The sequence below is a fragment of the Aythya marila genome, assembly GCF_965140915.1.
Source record: "Aythya marila genome assembly, chromosome: 2".
Classification (NCBI taxonomy): domain Eukaryota; kingdom Metazoa; phylum Chordata; class Aves; order Anseriformes; family Anatidae; genus Aythya; species Aythya marila.
The window spans coordinates 45657268-45675448 of record NC_139043.1 but is presented as its reverse complement, the minus strand read 5'-3'; the positions used below and the strand labels follow the sequence as shown (position 1 = coordinate 45675448).

At 45.6% G+C, this 18181-nt stretch overlaps 1 protein-coding gene across 2 annotated transcripts; it reads right to left on the bottom strand.

The window, feature by feature from the left end:
- Position 1: 1 nt before the first annotated feature.
- UBA5 (ubiquitin like modifier activating enzyme 5) lies at positions 2-17961 on the bottom strand. Of its 2 annotated transcripts, XM_082755189.1 has the most exons (12): positions 17822-17961; positions 17245-17290; positions 17043-17132; positions 15769-15878; positions 15244-15330; positions 6805-6889; positions 5812-5916; positions 5598-5725; positions 4235-4370; positions 3463-3538; positions 2907-3013; positions 4-2305 (listed from the first exon to the last, which is right to left on the bottom strand). In XM_082755189.1, exons 1-12 carry the CDS (start codon positions 17956-17958, stop codon positions 2222-2224), a joined length of 1191 nt encoding a protein of 396 aa, XP_082611315.1. In that variant the 5' UTR covers positions 17959-17961; the 3' UTR covers positions 4-2221. The 2 variants fall into 2 exon arrangements, with proteins under 2 accessions (XP_082611314.1, XP_082611315.1); XM_082755188.1 differs by lacking the exon at positions 17822-17961 and having other exon boundaries at positions 2-2305; positions 17048-17132; positions 17245-17292.
- Positions 17962-18181: the final 220 nt, after the last annotated feature.

Below are 18181 nucleotides of genomic sequence, written 5' to 3'. Positions count from 1 at the left end.
ATGTGTAGATCTGGTATAAGCCAAATTTTGCAATTTATTTAATACTTGAACACCTCAAAGCAGGAAGTCTTCAATTTCAATAGCGTTGTAATCATACGTATCATCTCAGTAACATTCATGATACACTGTAAAAAATTAGAGCTTTGTTTACAAGATTGCCAAAAAAACAAAGCTGGAGAAAAACAGTGCAATATGCCTGATTTCTTAGTTCATAACAAAAGTCATAAATTGTCCATTAGATTTTATGGGTAGAACAGATTAGAGTTGTAAATATCTTTTTAATTGGAAAAATATTGTTAAAGCTGCTTTTTTTGTTGTTTGCTCTGATGTTATTTCTAAATACTTCTAACTATTGACACATACAGTCTTCTCAAAGTATTTTCTACTTCAGATCTTTCTTGTATATGCAAGTTGAATGTCTGAAATTAACATAAAAACCATTTTGCGTATTCTGTACATATGAAAATGTATTAATTTGGTCATGAAACTGTACATGAAGTAAAATGGTAAACAGTTGCTTCTTATAAAGCTGTCAATTAGTTGAGTCTAGTTTAACTAAGCTGTTGTAGAAATGAGTCAACCATTTGGTTGCCTCTATCTCCAGCATCAAACATGTGCCTCATTTTGACTGTTCCCAACAGAAAGGTAGTTTCTCACAAAGAAATGTAACGCTTAAATTGACACTTAGATCACGCTAACATAGACTTAGTGACACTGATTCAAGTATGTACCTTTATAACGATCTCGTTTTGTTTCCCTTTCCTTGATACAATTCATTTTTTACATGTTTTCTCCAAAACTGAACTCAATCCACAAAACACCTTCCATTTTACAAAACAAGAAAAAAACCTTCACCAACTTCAAAGATGATTTTTGTTTAAATAATATAATCTAGCGCTAGCTATGGAGGAAATGCGTCTTGAAGCCTGTTACGGTTGCTTAGAAATCAGAAACAAATTTTTAAGTATTCATTCAGCTACCCTAAGAAACAGAAACACCTCCAAAATATTACCCTTTTTTATGTTGGTTGGATAAGGCTACTAACATGTATCAGCTAGTTCTGTGTTAGCTGCACCATGCTGTAAAAAGGTTTTTGAACAGCACAAATTATAAAGACTTGTATCACATTGCAGATGCTAAAACCTACATTCTAAATTACATCTAAACAGTGATGATGTTCTGGATCAGACACCCAGAACAGTTAAAATATTTGAAGTTGGTATTTCCAGGTCTGTAGGATACTGGCACTACATACTCTGTACACTTACAGGTCAGTTTAACACAGGATAATTGAAAAGTTAATACTACCATATTAACATTATTTACAAGACAAATACAGTAAATCAGCAACTCAACTTAGACATCTGCAACACTAGATGTTTAGAACATCTAATTTTAGAAGCTTTCCTATGTAAACTCAGATTTAAATACACCCCCATATGGAGGTAGATCAAACTAATCTTTTAGAAAACAACAAAACCCCATAAATTTTTATTTTCACAGAGAAAGTCTCTTGTGCATTCCAGTGTTACTTGGAATTCTTACCCATTTTGCCATGAAAAACATCTGCCAGCTGAAGTATATCTAGTCTACCAGCATCTACCAACAAGACTTAGGTTGCAATATACTGAAAGTATTATCACATACAAGCAGCTAACAATGAACAAGCAGTAGTAAGAAGTGACAAAACCAGGGAAATTTGTATAAGTTAAGGCTGATGAAAAGGCTGAAAAGGTCCATTTACTCACTAAACATACCCACAGCACGATCCATGCAAAGGCTCTGTTAAAGTCCCCTGAACGACTAATACAAATGCATGGAAAAACAAACAGCAGTATGAGTGAGGCACTGTCAGCTGCTCTCGACCTACTCTATCCACTCCAGCCAGCAGATTTCATCTTTCACGTGTCCTAAACTATGTGTTTTTATAACCTGATTCTGCATGTAACATGCTATGCATACTTTTATTAATTTATCCCTCTCTAAATTTCCATTGATTACCTGCACTCAGCAATGCTGAGAAACTAAAACTTACAGTAGCTTAAAGATGAGAATGTACAACAGAACATAAACAAGGTTAAGTCTGTCTGCTTCCCACCTCTGTAACAGTTCCATTTAATCAGATATGTACAGATAAGCTTCATTGGAGGAGAAAAAAAAAAGTCCACTCATGATTTGATGTCAATCCAAACTCCCAAGTTTGTAGTTAGTATTTGTTTTGCTACAGGTTTCGCATTTTGGCCATGAGTTCTTCCAGGCTTTCTTCAGATTCAGCCACTGTTTCTTCAGCTACTGGATTCTCTTCCTAGTAGTAAGAGGAAAAAGAGGTCAGCAGCAGAAGTAGCACACAAAATAACCTCCACATGTAAAGTAAGCTTTATTGCAGGTATGCCACGCTTCCCCAAAACCAAGCAGTCAAATTACAGCACTCAACTGATTTACAGCAAACTGGTCTACAAATTGGAAACTCTATTCTGACTGGAAATTTGAGTGTTCTGGAGAGATTCTGTGTTCCCCAGGTGTACTAACTGCACTTTGACTACACATACTTAAAAAAAGGTAAATATCTTAAAGTACTAGTTGTCAAAATATTAACTGAGAAATTTGTATTTCCTTGCCTTCCCTGCACCTCCTCCTTTCCCCCCCACCGAAATTCACTCCTGACTCCTCAAAACCACATTGACATTAACATCTATGTTTGAAGTGATACATTTCACAGAAACACAGAACTGGACCACAGAAGACACCAGTTGGATGTGCTGAGGTTCAGTTTTACTGGCGTTAAGGTTTATTTTATTAACCTTTATTTTAAGGTTTGACGGATAACCAGAGCAGCCAGTCTCATAAATTTAATGTGTAAGACTTATTAATAAAGGTAGCATGTTTGTAAATAATAAATATATTACCTTGTTTGGTATAGTATATGCTACAGTAATTCCCTCAGGAAGATCAGGTACTGGACCAGAAGCAGCCTTCAGCTCATCTTCTGAAGTTTCTGATACTAATTCGATCCCTTTGCATTAAAAGGAATTGAAAACTTTATTAGCAGAGTTCTTTAATAATCACCACATTATAACAAGAAAAAAAACTGCAGCAACTTTTTTGAAATAGAAAAAAAAAGTAAAGACCTTTGATTTCAACTACTTAATTCCCATTATCAATGCTACATTTTCCCTTTACCATATATAAAACACTTCCATATACCTAACTTACAGATAAGGGTAGCTAAATATTTTATTCAAACGTTAAATAGTTGAAACTAAAACTTGCTAATCATATTAAAACTAGATCAATTTGTTTTAGCATTACTGTCCAAAGCTGTGAAAAACGTTGGCAGTAATTAAACAACGTAAGCTCCAAAAATAAGATGTACAAGAGGTCTACAGCGTGTTCACCCAAAACAAATAATTTAAATGGTGTTCCCAATACCAAGCTTCAGTTAGTCTCCATCTGCGTACCTACCCCAGTCATTGTCTTCATGTACTATTTCTTCTTCCTGCTCAGTCACTTCTTGTTTTGGTTGTGCAGCTACCTTTTTCTGAAGAAAAAAAAAAAGACACACAGAATATGTAGCAGTCCGATTTTTAACAACAGGATGGATCAAACCTAAATATTACAAAGTATAAATATTAGGTTTGAATGAGATACACAGTCACCGTTTAGAAGTTTGTTAGGCATAAAAAGACAAAATGCCTGCAAATTAAAAAAGACCATTACCACTCAACAATATATGACTGCCAGAAAGGTTGAGCAATTATTACAGGGGAAAAACAAACAAACAAACAAACAAACAAAAACAACTGATATAACTGCATGCAAACTTTTATGTCTACCTTTTTAAATGTTAATAGAATCATCAAATAGTTCAGGTTGGAAAGCACCTTAAAGATCTACTTCCAGCCCCTGGCCCAGGTGCAGGACCTTGCACTTGGCCACCTCTCAAGCCTTTCCAGGTCCCTCTGGATGGCAGCCCTTCCTTTCTGTGTGTCAACCACACCACATAGCTTGGTGTCATCAGCAAACTTGCTGAGGGTGCACTCAATCCACTGAACAAAGATGCCAGTTATCTTAAAGGAAACATCTTGAAGTACTATGTTTGTAAAAAGCATGCAATCATCTGCAGACAAGGCTGTTAAAAATTTGGAGCAATGCTGAAGGTCTTCTTTTACTACAGATCCGTAGCTTGTTTTGTTCTTAAGAGTGTAAGAAAGGAAAAAAAAAATAATAATTTTACCTTATAAATTTCCTGCTGTTTCCTGCAATTTTGGTCACTGCATTGTGGGTTTGGCTTCATCGCCATAGTTGGAAAGAAATCCTGCATCGCATTGTAACCAAGATAATAACTCACAGTACCAAAATTTAAAAGATACCTAGGAACACAAATAGAGAAACCAGGTCCTTACACACAGGTACAAATGTAACAAAGAACTTTTAGAGTACACTTACATACCTGTGACCAGCGGAGTTGTAAAAAATCGCTATAGTTGTCTTAAAATAAGGTGTAGTCACCTGACAACAGTGTAACTTCATCAACACAGAGCCTGGTCCTCTTGTGGTGTAAGTGTGTGACCCAGTGTCTCAGAAATAAATATGTCTAGAGCAGTATGTAAGCAGCTTTCTCCTGTGCCTTAATTCATTGCTTGAAACACTCAGGTGCTCTGTATTTCAGAGGCAGAATTTTTAACCGATCAGAACCTGTTTAATTGTCTTTACGTAGGGTCATATTTGCAATGAAAATAAAGATTTAAATTAAGCTGCAAGGTTGCATTCTTCATTACAGAAAAACATCTGCTGGGGTGCAATTTTATGTAATGCCTCTTGCTGCACAGCTGAAAAATGGAACTTCATTGTTCATAGGTATGAATTTTCTGGACAACCGATAAAAGCAAGCTAAGGCTTGTCTAAATAAGATCTTATTCTCGAAGCATAAATATGATTAAAAGCTTAAATTATAATACCGCATACAGTTATTTTTGAAGTTTAAACAGGCAATTGAAGAAAACCCCAAAAAAGCTTGTTATGCTGAACAAAGTTGGCAAGTTTTGCTAAAAAGATGCTGGGGAAAGATGGTGCATCATCTTGAAAACAATTGTGAAGCCATTCAAAAATTTTCTCTGCTGATACCTGCAGTTCTTAGTAGCTGTAGTCAAGTGACAGTACCTTTTAAATTCACCTCATTTCTAGGATATGAATATTGCACGATAAATTATTTCTTCTTCACCCATGTAAGAATGTCAAAGATTGTAGTTAGTCCTCTAACATTTTTGTTTACAGCTGCTCAATGATGTTAAATTGAAGCTTGTTTAAATACCAAAATAAGGAAAATAAATAAAAACATGTGTGTGTACACAGAGCAAGAAAAAATCGTAGGAAAACTCTAAAGACTTTTCCTTGCCCCTGAAGAGTTCTACTAAAAACAGCACTTACACAAAATGAGTCAAACACTGTGTGCATCAGCCATGTCTGATGATACTAATACCTTTAGGAGGTAAGCCACAAGCACATAAAAAGAACCAGACCCGTCACTGTGAAAGGTTCCTTCAGGTTTCTCTCTCTTATGGTGCTGTGCATTGCATAGGACCAACCCAGACACTTACTTGAGAACATTTTGTACAAGAATTCCTGCCACAACACCCATAGTTGTAGGAAGACTAGCTGCACAAACTCCTTCTCGTTTTAACGTTTTCTCATCAATATTTGCAGCAACTACAAGTGGAGGAGCACACTGAAAGGAAATAAAGAAATTCAGTTTAAACAAAGGTCCCAGCTTATAAGAAAGATGAACCAGCAATTCAGCTGAGCTGCACATACCGCAAAACAAGCGGATTCACCAGGTATGATAAGCTGTATATGTCCTGACACTGCATTTTCACTCACTCCAGATTCCATCCAGATTTGTCCAAGTTCATTGCAGGCCTTATAAACACAAAGATACACACATCAATCAGCACTGTAGAAGTTTAACGAATAAAATAAGTAGTAAATTGAGAATGATTAAACACATTGACCTTCCTGGCTTAAGACAGAAAGTCTATGATTGGAAAGAAGATGAAAAGGTAGAACAGAAATTGTTTATCAAGAGTGAAACGACAAATTAAATTTGTTTTCATGAAGCTAGGCCTTAGTAATTTCCTGGGGACCTGAGAGTTTTGAACAAATACAGGCATTAGAAATCTAGTTACCCACACTAGAGAACCTAATAGCAAAAACTACTTATAATGGCATGCTTTTAGAGGCCCAGATCCAGCCCATCTGTGTATGTTCAGTGCACACAATTTGCATATTAAGTTAGCTGAAGGATAACAGAAAACATGCATTTGGCATACACCCTGCATTGACTGCAGCTGTAAAGAAAAACAGTATGATTAGGTACACAGCCTTAAAACATTTTCAGTATACAAAAAGGTCATATAAAGTATACAATTAGCTATACACAGTATTAAAAATTTTGTTAGATTTAACATAGCAGGATTTGATAATGCTTTTGTATAAGATGATTTGGAAATACAGAGAGGACTTAAAACACAATCCTTTTTCTAGCTACAAGATGCTGGTAACTTACACAACTACAACTATATTTATAAACATAAAACCTTTATATTTATAAACTTAAAACCTGTCTTACAAGGACTGGGTAAAAGATCAGATTCTGTTTCTTTAAATCAAGGAAAAACTTTTTTTTTTAGAAGACTCTTGTCTTCTAAAAAAGACAGGTTCCTGTCTTTTCTGTAGTCCCCACAATTCTTAACAACATTTATAAGAGGAAAATTGACCTCCATAAGCTCCTATCGTAGATGGTCTTACCGTGTTAATTGCCATGCGAGCTTCAAAGTTGTCCACACAGCTTAGAACAAGATCGACAGGCTTCCCTTCCTCTAACGCACCGTTACTGCAATAGGTATCAGAAGTTTGCATGAAATTGCTGGCAGAACATAACACTAACACAGCAATCAACATCTTTCTTTAAAGTACAGAAGCACATGGGAAGTATATTTAGAATCACGGCATCATAGAAACACAAGGTTGCAAAGGACCTCCAAGATCTAGTCCAACCATCCTCCCATAACCAATACTACCCGCTAAGCTACTAAATCATATCTCATAGCACCTTGTCCAGGCGTTTCTTGAACACCATGAGGGATAGTGACTCCACCACCTCCCTGGGCAGGCTGTTCTAGTGCCTGACCACTCTTTGAGAGAAAAAGTTTTTCCTGCTATCTAATCTAAATCTCCCCAGGCGCAGCTTCTGGCCATTTCCTTGACTCCTATCATTAGTTATCTGGGAGAAGACGCTGACTCCCTCCTCATCACAGTCTCCCTTCAGGAAGTTGTAGAGTGCAATGAGGTCTGCCCTGAGCCTCCTCTTCTCCAGACTAAACACCCCCAGTTCCCTCAGCTGGTCCTCACAGGACTTGTGTTCCAGGCCCCTCACCAGTTTTGTTGCCCTTCTCTGGACACGCTCCAGGGCCTCAATGTCGTCCTTGTAGTGAGGGGCCTGCACTGCACTCGAGGTGCGGCCTCACCAGAGCAGAGTACAGGGGGGACGATCACCTCCCTGCTCCTGCTGGCTGCACTATTCCTGATACGAGCCAGGATGCTGTTGGCCTTCTTGGCCGCCTGGGCACACTGCTGGCTCATGTTCAGCCAAGCATCGATCAACAGTCCCAGGTCCCTTTCCTATTCACAGTCTTCTAGCCACTCTGCCCCAATCCTGTAGCAGTGCATGGGGTCGTTGTGGCCAAAATGCAGGACCCGGCCCTTGGCCTTGCTAAACCTCAACCCATTAGCTTCAGCCCAGCAATCCAGCCTCTCCAGATCCCTCTGAAAGGCCACCCTACCCTCAGGCAGATTGACACTACCTCCCAATTTGGTGTCATCTACAAACTTACTGAGGATACGCTCAATCCCCTCATCCAGGTCATCAATAAAGATACTAAACAAGAGAGGCCCCAGTACCGAGCCCTGGGGGACATCAATTGTAACAGGAGGCCAGCTGGACTTAACTCCATTAACTGCTAGCTGCTGGGCACAGCCCTCCAGCCAGTTCTTTACCCAAGAAGAGTGTACCTGTCCAGGCCACGGGCAGCCAGTTTCCCCAGGAGAATACTGTGGGAGACCGTGTCAAAGGCTTTGCTGAAGTCTAAGTAGACTACAACAGCCTTTCCCTCATCTACCAGTCTGGTCAGACGATCACAGCAGGAGATGAGGTTGGACAAGCACAACCTGCCTTTTGTGTACCCCAGATGGCTGGGCCTGATCCCCTGGATGCCACATGCGTGCCGTGTGATCTCACCCAAGATGACTTTCTCCATAACTTTCCCTGGAACCGAGGTCAGGCTGACAAGCCCGTAGTTCCCTGGGTCCTCCTTACGACTCTTCTTGTAGATGGGAGCATCAGCAAGCTCCAATCCTCTGGGACCTCTCCAGAAAACCAGGAACACTGATAGATGGTGGAAAATGGCTTGGCAATCACCTCCACCAACTCCCTTAGCACCCTAGGGTGGAGCCTGTCTGGTCCCATGGACTTGTGACACTCCAGGTGGAGGAGCAGGTCTCTAACTGCATCCTGGATCGCAGGGGGTGATTCTCTACCTCAATCACAGGGGACATCCAGGTCAGGCAGTAAAGTACCCTGAAGATAACAGATCCAACTATTAAAGACAGGTGTAAAGAAGGTGTTGAGAACCTCAGCCTTATCCTCAGTGATCACATTCCCTGCTTCATCAAGTAAAGGATAAAAATTCTCTTTGGTTCTTCTCTTGCTGTTAATATATTTATAAAATGATTTCTTGTTCTTTTTTACTGCAGTGGACAATCTGAGTTCAAGCTGGGCTTCTGGCTTTCTAATTTCCTCTCTGCATATCGTAGCAACTTCCTTGTAGTTGCCCCAAGTAGCCTGCCCAATCTTCCAGTGGACGTAGACTCTCTTCTTCTGGAGTCTCAACAGAAGTTCCTGGTTCATCCATGCTGGTCTCCTTTCTCTCTAGCTCACCTGACAGGACTCAGGAACAGCCTGCTCCTGGGCCTTTAAGATTTCTGTCCTGAGGAGCGTCCAGGCTTCCTGGACTCATTTGCCCTTCAGGAGTGACTCCCAAGGGAGCCCTGCAATAAGTTACCTGAAAAGGTCAAAGTCTGCCCTCTGAAGTTCAATATAGCAGATTAGCTAGTTACCCTTTGAACAAAACACGTGCAATCAAACCAGGATAAAATTAGCATCTTAGATCTACAGCAGAAATAGCTGTAAACTGAGGCTGGGATTTACATGTAAATACAAGAGCATTTTAGATTAATATAATGTTTATATAGTGTACACCCATAGTAAAAAACATTAGGAAATTTGCATCTTTGTAGAACATATCTGCAACTGAAATTTAGTTATTTCAGAATTTATCTATGAGATTCCCTAAGAAGTATTTTCTTTCTTCTTATTATAAAATTGTCCTGGATTTGTCTCGGAGAGGGTTAATTTTCCTCATAAGAGCGGGTATGGAGCTGGGTTCTGGATTTCGGATGACAGTGATGCTGACAACACACCGACCTTTTAGTTGTCGCAGCGCCAAAGCCGTTCCAGCTGCCCACACCGCCCTGCCAGCCAGGAGGTTGCGGGTGCACCAGGAGCTGGGAGGGGACGCAGCCAGGACAGCTGGCCCAAACTGGCCAGAGCCATGTCCCATACCCTATGGGGTCGTGCTGAAGACTGGGACTGAGCAGGTTGGTCAGAGTGTGGCTGCCACCGCGCGGGGTCTGTCTGGGCATCATCACTCAGTGGGCAGCGAGCAATTGCATTGTGCGTCACCGTGCATTCATCCTGGAGGAGAGAAGGCTCGGCGGGATCGTAGCAGTGTCTGGACATCCCCAAAGAGCAGATGCAAAGAAAACGGAGCCAGGCTCTGGTCAGCGGTGCCCAGCGGCCGTACAGCTCTAGGTGGCCCTGCTTCAGCAGGGGGCTTGGAGCAGATGACCTCCAGAGGTCCCTTCCATCCCCAGCTCTTCTGGGAGCTTCCTTCTGGGTAAAAAACAGGGCCCTTTTATAGCACTGACACAGAAGATGGCGTAGGATGCCACCACGTAACAAGGGAGGTACTGCTCAATTCTGTCTTCCACCTGAGACAGCCAAGAGGTTGCGGTGCTCCTGATTTTCTCTAAACAATCCTAGGTTTCTCATGCATATTCCCACTGTCCCTGGCCAATTTCCACCTTCCCAGGTGGAAAGTTGTTCCTCAGTTTCTTGATGTGTCCTCATCAATGGTGGAACGCAAAAAGCGGTGTCACTTTCCAAGACTCCTTTGGGAGAATTAGGAAGTAGGTATTCTTTATGAACAACACTGGGTATGTGGGGGATAATTCCACCCAACACGTACAGCTAAGCAAGACAAGGAGTACTTATTTATGGGACGGGGATATCCATATTTATGCAGTTCACAAGAAAAGGCAGGATTATGCTAATGGTTTCTCAGAACTAATTATCATATTGTCCCTCCTGCCCTTGCAGGTCAGGTAACCTCTGGTGGTTGCACTTCGGGGCTTTCTGATGAAGGCTCATCGTCTTCTTCATCTCGTACTTCTTTCTGTTTTGCGCATGCTCAGTCATTGTTTAACTGCTTCAGCACTTTCAGTCTTTGAAAAACTCAGCTAACTTAAGTAAGTTCTACTTTGGGCACCATGTTCCTTCTTCAGCCTGGATTTTGTGCATAGAGCTCAATCTTCTTATCAGGTGAGGCCGATACAACAACCGAGCAATTGAAACTTTTGGGCTGCTCCTGTCCCCTACACCTTCGCACTCCCATGTTGACTTCCCATCCCCCAAATGACTTCTCACCCCCACATCTCACTCACGGACCCGCCACCCACAGCCATTCCCCATCAGGAGCAGACATCCCCAAACCAATTCATGGCGGGGACAGCAGGGGAGGGCTGTGTCCAGCCCCCTTCCCCCCCCCCCAACCCCCCTCGTGCTGAGCGATGCGGGAAGAAGTGCAGGCAGAGGCTTTGCAGGGTGGAAGAGTGGTAATTTATTCTTCCTGGGGGAATCGTGGCTGCCACCCCCAGCCCGTCCCCAGCTGAGGCCCGGCCGCCTGCTCAGGCGGGGGGCCCGGCCTGCCGGCCCGCGTGGTCCCCGTGTCCCGGCTCCTCCTGCCGCACCCTGTGCAGCCAGGATGTGTCCCCGACGTCGGCGTCCTGCGGGGAGCGTGGCAGTCTGCGCCCGACCTGCCCCGCGTGCCACGAGAAGCTTCTCTCAAGTCTGCGCTCCGTGGAGGGGCTGCGCGCCCTGCGCCGGGGCGAGACGCTGCGGGAGCGGTAGATGGAGGGGCTCCTCTGCCCCTGCCCCCGCTGCTGCTGCTGCTGCCGCCGCCCCAGCCGCGCGTTGCGCTGGAACCTTCCGCGGGGTCTTCGGGCCAGGCGCACCACTGCTGCGATGGGCCCGCGGCACATCGGGCAGGTGTTTCTTGCCTCCGCCCAGACGTGGATGCACTCCAGGCAAAAGGAGTGCCTGCAGGGGTCCACACGAGCTGCGCTGGACAGCGGGCCCAGGCAGATGGGGCACATCTCGTCCCCGGGGGCCTCCTCGGGCTGCTCCTGCTGCTGTGGCCGCCGGCTCATGGTTCCTGCAGCTTCTGCGATGTGGAACCGGTCGTCCTGTGGGGGAGGCTGCCCTGGTGCTGGGCGCTCAGCAGCAGCCCAGGGTCTTCAGCACCTCGATGTCTCGCGGGTCGCCGGCAGGACCTCAACAACTCACGTGCCACCAGGAGGACTACTGCAGAGAGAAGCAGGGAGAAAATGTTGTATCAGCAAGCAGACATTCGCTTTCTAGGTTCTACCAAGTTGTCTAGAGTGCTGTAGCTGTCAGCAGTCTGTGCATGGATTGCAAACAGAGACTATGCTGAGGCCAGATGAGGCACGTGGATGTCTATAGGTGTGAGAGCATTACCGAAGGCCCTTGATGGCTTGCGTGCAACAACAATGGCTTCGCGTATGCTTGTAGCAATAGCTCCGCCTGTCTCTCTCTTTCCAGCCGTGGAGACTTGAGCTCTCGCCTACCACCAGCCGGACTGGCCGCAGGCGCCCTGCGCAGGGCTTTTATGGGCAGCCCCCTTCTGTGAGGACACCCCAAACCCTGCTGATGTCACCTATGGCCTCACAGAAGGGGGCTGCCTATAAATGCCCTGTGCGGGGCGCCTGCGGCCAGTCCGGCTGGTGGTAGGCGAGAGCTTGAGTCTTCACAGCTGGAAAGAGAGAGACAGGCGGAGCTATTGCTGTAGGCATACGCGAAGCCATTGTTGTTGCACGCAAGCCATCAAGGGCCTTCGGTAATGCTCTCACACCTATAGACATCCCCGTGCCTCATCTGGCCTCAGCATAGTCTCTGTTTGCAATCCATATATACATTGCTGACAGCTACAGCACTCTAGACAACTTGGTAGAACCTAGAAAGCTAATGTCTGCTTGCTGATACAACATTTTCTTCCTGCTTCTCTCTGCAGTAGTCCTCCTGGTGGCAACGCTGGTGACACGTGAGGTGTCAAGTTCCTGCCGGCGACCCACGAGACATCGAGGTGCTGAAGACCCTGGGCTGCTGCTGAGCGCCCAGCACCAGGGCAGCCTCCCCCACAGGACGACCGTTTCCACATCGCAGAAGCTGCAGGAACCATGAGCTGGCGGCAGGAGCAGCCCGAGGAGGCCCCCGGGGACGAGATGTGCCCCATCTGCCTGGGCCCGCTGTCCAGCGCAGCTCGTGTGGACCCCTGCAGGCACTCCTTTTGCCTGGAGTGCATCCATGTCTGGGCGGAGGGAAGAAACACCTGCCCGATGTGCCGCGGGCCCATCATTGCAGTGGTGCGCCTGGCCCGAAGACCCCGCGGAAGGTTCCAGCGGAATGCGCGGCTGGGGCGGCGGCAGCAGCAGCAGCGGGGGCAGGGGCAGAGGAGCCCCTCCAACTACCGCTCCCGCAGCGTCTCGCCCCGGCGCAGGGCGCGCAGCCCCTCCACGGAGCGCAGCCTTGAGAGAAGCTTCTCGTGGCACGCGGGGCAGGTCGGGCGCAGACTGCCACGCTCCCCGCAGGACGCCGACGTCGGGGACACATCCTGGCTGCACAGGGTGCGGCAGGAGGAGCCGGGACACGGGGACCACGCGGGCCGGCAGGCCGGGCCCCCCGCCTGAGCAGGCGGCCGGGCCTCAGCTGGGGACGGGCTGGGGGTGGCAGCCACGATTCCCCCAGGAAGAATAAATTACCACTCTTCCACCCTGCAAAGCCTCTGCCTACACTTCTTCCCGCATCGCTCAGCAAGAGGGGGGTTGGGGGGGGGGGAAGGGGGCTGGACACAGCCCTCCCCTGCTGTCCCCGCCATGAATTGGTTTGGGGATGTCTGCTCCTGATGGGGAATGGCTGTGGGTGGCGGGTCCGTGAGTGAGATGTGGGGGTGAGAAGTCATTTGGGGGATGGGAAGTCAACATGGGAGTGGGAAGGTGTTGGGAACAGGAGCAGACACATGGTGACGTAGCCCGAGTGGAAAAAAGGCTGACAGCAAAAGTCTCCTAAAAGCCTGGCAGCAGAGAATGCCTGCCAGCTGCGGACCTGGGCCTGGCAACCTGCAGCATCCCTGGAAGGCGCTGCTGGCCTCCTGCAAGTGCAGCCTAAGAACCAGAGGCTGTCTCCAGGTGCCACCACCAAGGGCAAAAGCAGGGAACTACAAGAGCAATGGGCTGTCTGAGAAGGAGGAACGGCTCTGGGAAGGGTGCCATTCCCAGAGACTAGGAAGCATCGGTGTCTATCGCTCGTCTCAGGTGAAACACAGAAATTAGCAGCAGCTTTTGGCTGCTCTGAGGAGGTGGTGTCCTCTGCTCTCTTCTGTCTCTCCTAACAGAAAAAGGACTCCTTCTCGACCCTAAATGGAGCGCCTCTCCCCCTCAGAACTTCTTGTGCTGCACAAATTGTTCTTGCCTACATGACATCCTAAATCCAGTGAACCTGTGCTGGGGATTCCCGGCTGACTCTGAACTCTGATGGGAGCCTCACGTCTTTGCAGTGACACTTTGTTCTTGATTCCTTGGTGCCCACCCCCGGGCCCACTCCTGGGTTTGGTCTCTTCCAAGATGGCTTTTCTTAATTAGCCTGACACCTCTCTCCACGCTTGCCTTGAATCACAGAATATTGCCCAGTGGTGGTTTGCGGCCATGTGTGATAACGAGAACTTTTCAGCAAAGAAAGCCTCCGTGTATCGCAGCACCCTACCAACTCCCACTTGCCGTCTCTCCACACCCGCAGGCAGGGGGGCATCCCTGAAGGGCTCAACCCTTTGGAAGGTCACGGCATGAACTTCGTTGTTGTCAGAAGCGGGATTCTGTAAAATGTGCACTCCGGGATGCTTTTGAGGAGATGGTAGAAGAACACTGGGAGGTGCACGAGGCTGTCCTGGTTTCAGCTGGGACAGAGTTTGTTGTCTTCCCAGTAGCTGGTATGGAGCTGGGGTCTGGTTTTCGGATGACGGTGATGCTGACAACACACCGCTCTTTTAGTTGTCGCAGCGCCAAAGCCGTTCCAGCTGCCCACACCGCCCTGCCAGCCAGGAGGCTGCGGGTGCACCAGGAGCTGGGAGGGGACGCAGCCAGGACAGCTGGCCCAAACTGGCCAGAGCCATGTCCCATACCCTATGGGGTCGTGTTCAGCAATTAACATGGGCTGGCTGGCCAGGGTGGGGGGGGAGGAAGGACTGCTTGGGGACAGAGTGGGCGTTGGTCAGCGGGTGATGAGCAGCATCACTTGCTTCGTACACATTAATATTATCTCTCTTCCTGTCCTACTAAACTGTCTTTATCTCAACCCACAAGCTTTTACTTTTTCCCCCACCTCTGATTGTCTCCCCCATCCCACTGGGGGCAGAGGAGGGGTATGGACTGAGCAAACAGCTGTTTGGTGCTGAGCTGCCAGCTGGGTTAATCCACAGCAAAAGCATAAGTGAAAATATCCCAGAGCAGTCAAAGTATGACCTGATCTGTTCTCTGCTATGGGAAAAGCCAGCTTTGGTTAGAGGTCAAAAGAGGTATTAATACAAAATAGAGCTATGGAACATTAAAAATAAATGCCATCTAGAGAAAAGGTCTAGGCAGAAGTGTCTGCATACATATGTATTTCCCACCAGTTTTCAGTTAGCAGTTGTTAAATAAGAAAAATAAATAAAAATGTGATGCTGTATTTAGAACTACGTATCAGAAGTTAGCCATTTGCTTTTGTTGAAAATTTTTTACCTTATTCTATCCATGAAATGTTCAAAGTTGTCCAGTGTTGTGATGTTGTAGTTATGTACTTCAAACTGAACATCAGGATTAATATTCCTAATAGAGGAAACAAAATGAGTCAATGTCAATAAAGACAATAATTTGCATTTCACTCCCTAAATTCACGAGTGCTGCTACAGTCTTAAGCTTCCAGTCCAAGGGCAGAAATGCACTCAGATTTGTCAAAAGTTCACAATTTGATGATGAGAAAAAAGAAAACTAAAGCAGCCAAACAACAACCCCGCCCTCCAAGATCCTGAAGCAGTGTAGTTTATATCAAACTTCTCAGTAAAATTAGCTATATGTGAAAGTAGATTCACGTTAAGGCTCTGGGCAGGATAAAAATGTCCTTAAAGTATCAGCTATTCCCACAGCCATTTTATACTCAAATGTCTAAATTAGAGCTTGCTACCTTGCAAGTGATTAAGAGTTGAATATTTTTCTGTAGCAGCATCCCGGATAAATGCACTGCGTACCCACTTCTGTAAGTCATACCTCAAGGTATCCTCTGCTGCTTGCACTTTACTTAATCCAGCTTGATGAGGTTGGAAGAAGAGTCTGTTCATGTTTGCCAGTTCCACTTTGTCATAATCAAACAGAAGAAGCTACAATAAAAATTGCATTAACATGTGAATCTCCAAATGCTTGGCAAACAGAGCACTATAGCAAACCATTTTAAACAGAAAATTATAAAAACAACAACAACAATACACACTCAAATAAATGACACCCTCCAGTTCAACTCATTTCATACGTAAAAGTTACCGATACTGTAAATGTGAAAGACTGAATTCTAGCTGCCAGTCACCAGGAAATGATTTATGAAGTCACAAAAACTGCTGTTGTTTGTTTTTTAAAAAGCAGCAATTTGAACTTGCTCATTTGATCTAAACTAAAAATATTCAGCAGACTATCAACACGGACATTAACACCTCTGACACATTCCTACTTGCCATTATGACGTTAGCTAAAACATGTCGTTTTTTTCACTTGTTCTTCAAAAGCAATTAACTTAAAATACCTATGAATTACACAGGTATGTTGATTATTATAAATTCTGATTCAATAGCCCAACATCCTAAGTAAAAGATGCTGATCTACAGGAAATTCTCCTTCAGAGGAAGGGAGAACAAACTTTGCAATACAAAAATTGCATCACCTCTGTATTAAGAAACTTTTTAAGTTCCAAGAGTAAATGGTGAGGTTCAGCCTGGAAATGCAAACATCTAAACCATTCCCCAAATTCCTCCTTTTAAAGGAAAGCCTGTTGACTCAGTAGGTTTTTGCTATCTATACACACATTATTATTAAGTCTGCTAAATTTTTACTTCTGTCACATCATGAACTGATTTTTGTGGTAAAAATGTCTGACATCTACTGCAGCACAATTTCTTGAATATCAACTTGTTCTCATAATATAAGATTTAATCTTCTACGTGAGCTACCTCCTCCTTTTTCCTCATTTTATCTTCCTGTTGCAGTAATCCAGTATGGTTATTAAATAGATGGATTCATATTGAGCACAGAGAAGAGAAGCATCTGAACAAGAACAGTCCACGTGATAGAAGATCGAGTCCCAAATAGATCAATTTTGCTAACATAAGAACAATGCAGACTCTTCATTTGCAATTTTACTGAAGTGCTTTTTCTGAGTGTTTTCTTCACAGTACATTTATTCGGGCAAAATCAACTGAGGGAAACTGAAGAAAACTCTCTATAAAGACTAGTCCATCTGCTATAATGAAGTAGAAGAAGAAAACTTATATTACCTTACCAATGCCACACCTTGTCAACATTTCAGCAGTCACGCTGCCAACTCCGCCAACACCTACTACTGCAACTGTAAAGGTACGGATTTTCTGCGGAAAGAAATAAGGTACGGATCAGCACGTCAAGGGTGATCCTCACAGGTCCAGAGCGGGTGGGGAGAGGAGAAAATATGGGGCTGTTTTAACGCAGATACAAACCTACCTCATAATCTTGGACAATTCCCATTCTTTTCAGTGCCATCAAGCGACTACAAAGAAAAACAGCAATGTTATGCAGAAAATGCTCTTTCTAATAACAATTTTGCTTTTTGGACATCTAAAAGTTGTTGCTTAAAAAAAAAAAACAGCTGGCAATGCAGCAAACTCAAGCCTGCTGTTTTCAGTGCAGTAGCGATTGCCAGCTGGATAGGGTCTGAATGAGGGAGTAGACGCTTTCCTATTAGGATAAGGAATTAAGTGCTGACCCTGAAAAAAATTACATGCTTATTCTGTCGGTATGAGTAAGATTAATGAGTCAGAGAGGGTCTGTAACTATTTCAGGAAACGAATCTCAGATCTAAAAGAGGAAAGCCTCCACTTTAACGAACCATATGTCAACAGATCAGTGAAAACTTCTTTCTGAAAAACTTTTTTTTCTGTTTTTTCCTGAAATCAGCCCCCCAGAACCGCTCAGGGCTTTCACAGCCCTCCAGGCTCCCTCCAGGCTCCCCCCACCCCCCCCCACAACCACCTCCCCCCTCAGCACCCCCTTAGGGCCCCCCTCACCCCCGGGGCCGCACCTGTAGGGGTTGGAGTCCGTCACCTCGGCGCTCATGGCCTCGATGCGTGGCCTGGGCGCCCCCCGGCCGCCCCTCTCCCGGGCCAGCTCCTCCTCCAGCTCCCGCAGCCGCCGCTGCAGCCGCCGCAGCTCCGCCATCCCCGCGCCACGTCGGGGCCCTCAGCGCTTCCGCCGGTGCCCCCCCGGCCGCCCGCCCCCCCCGCCTCCCGCCGCCTCAGCGAGCGTTCCCACCGCGCCGGGGCAGCCCGCGGCGGGCGGCGGGCAGCGAGAGGGCTCTGCTGGAGCCCCGGGGCACGGAGCGGTGTGGGGGGAAAGGAAAAACGCCATGGGAGGCGCTGCCGGTAGCAGAAGGACCGAGGGA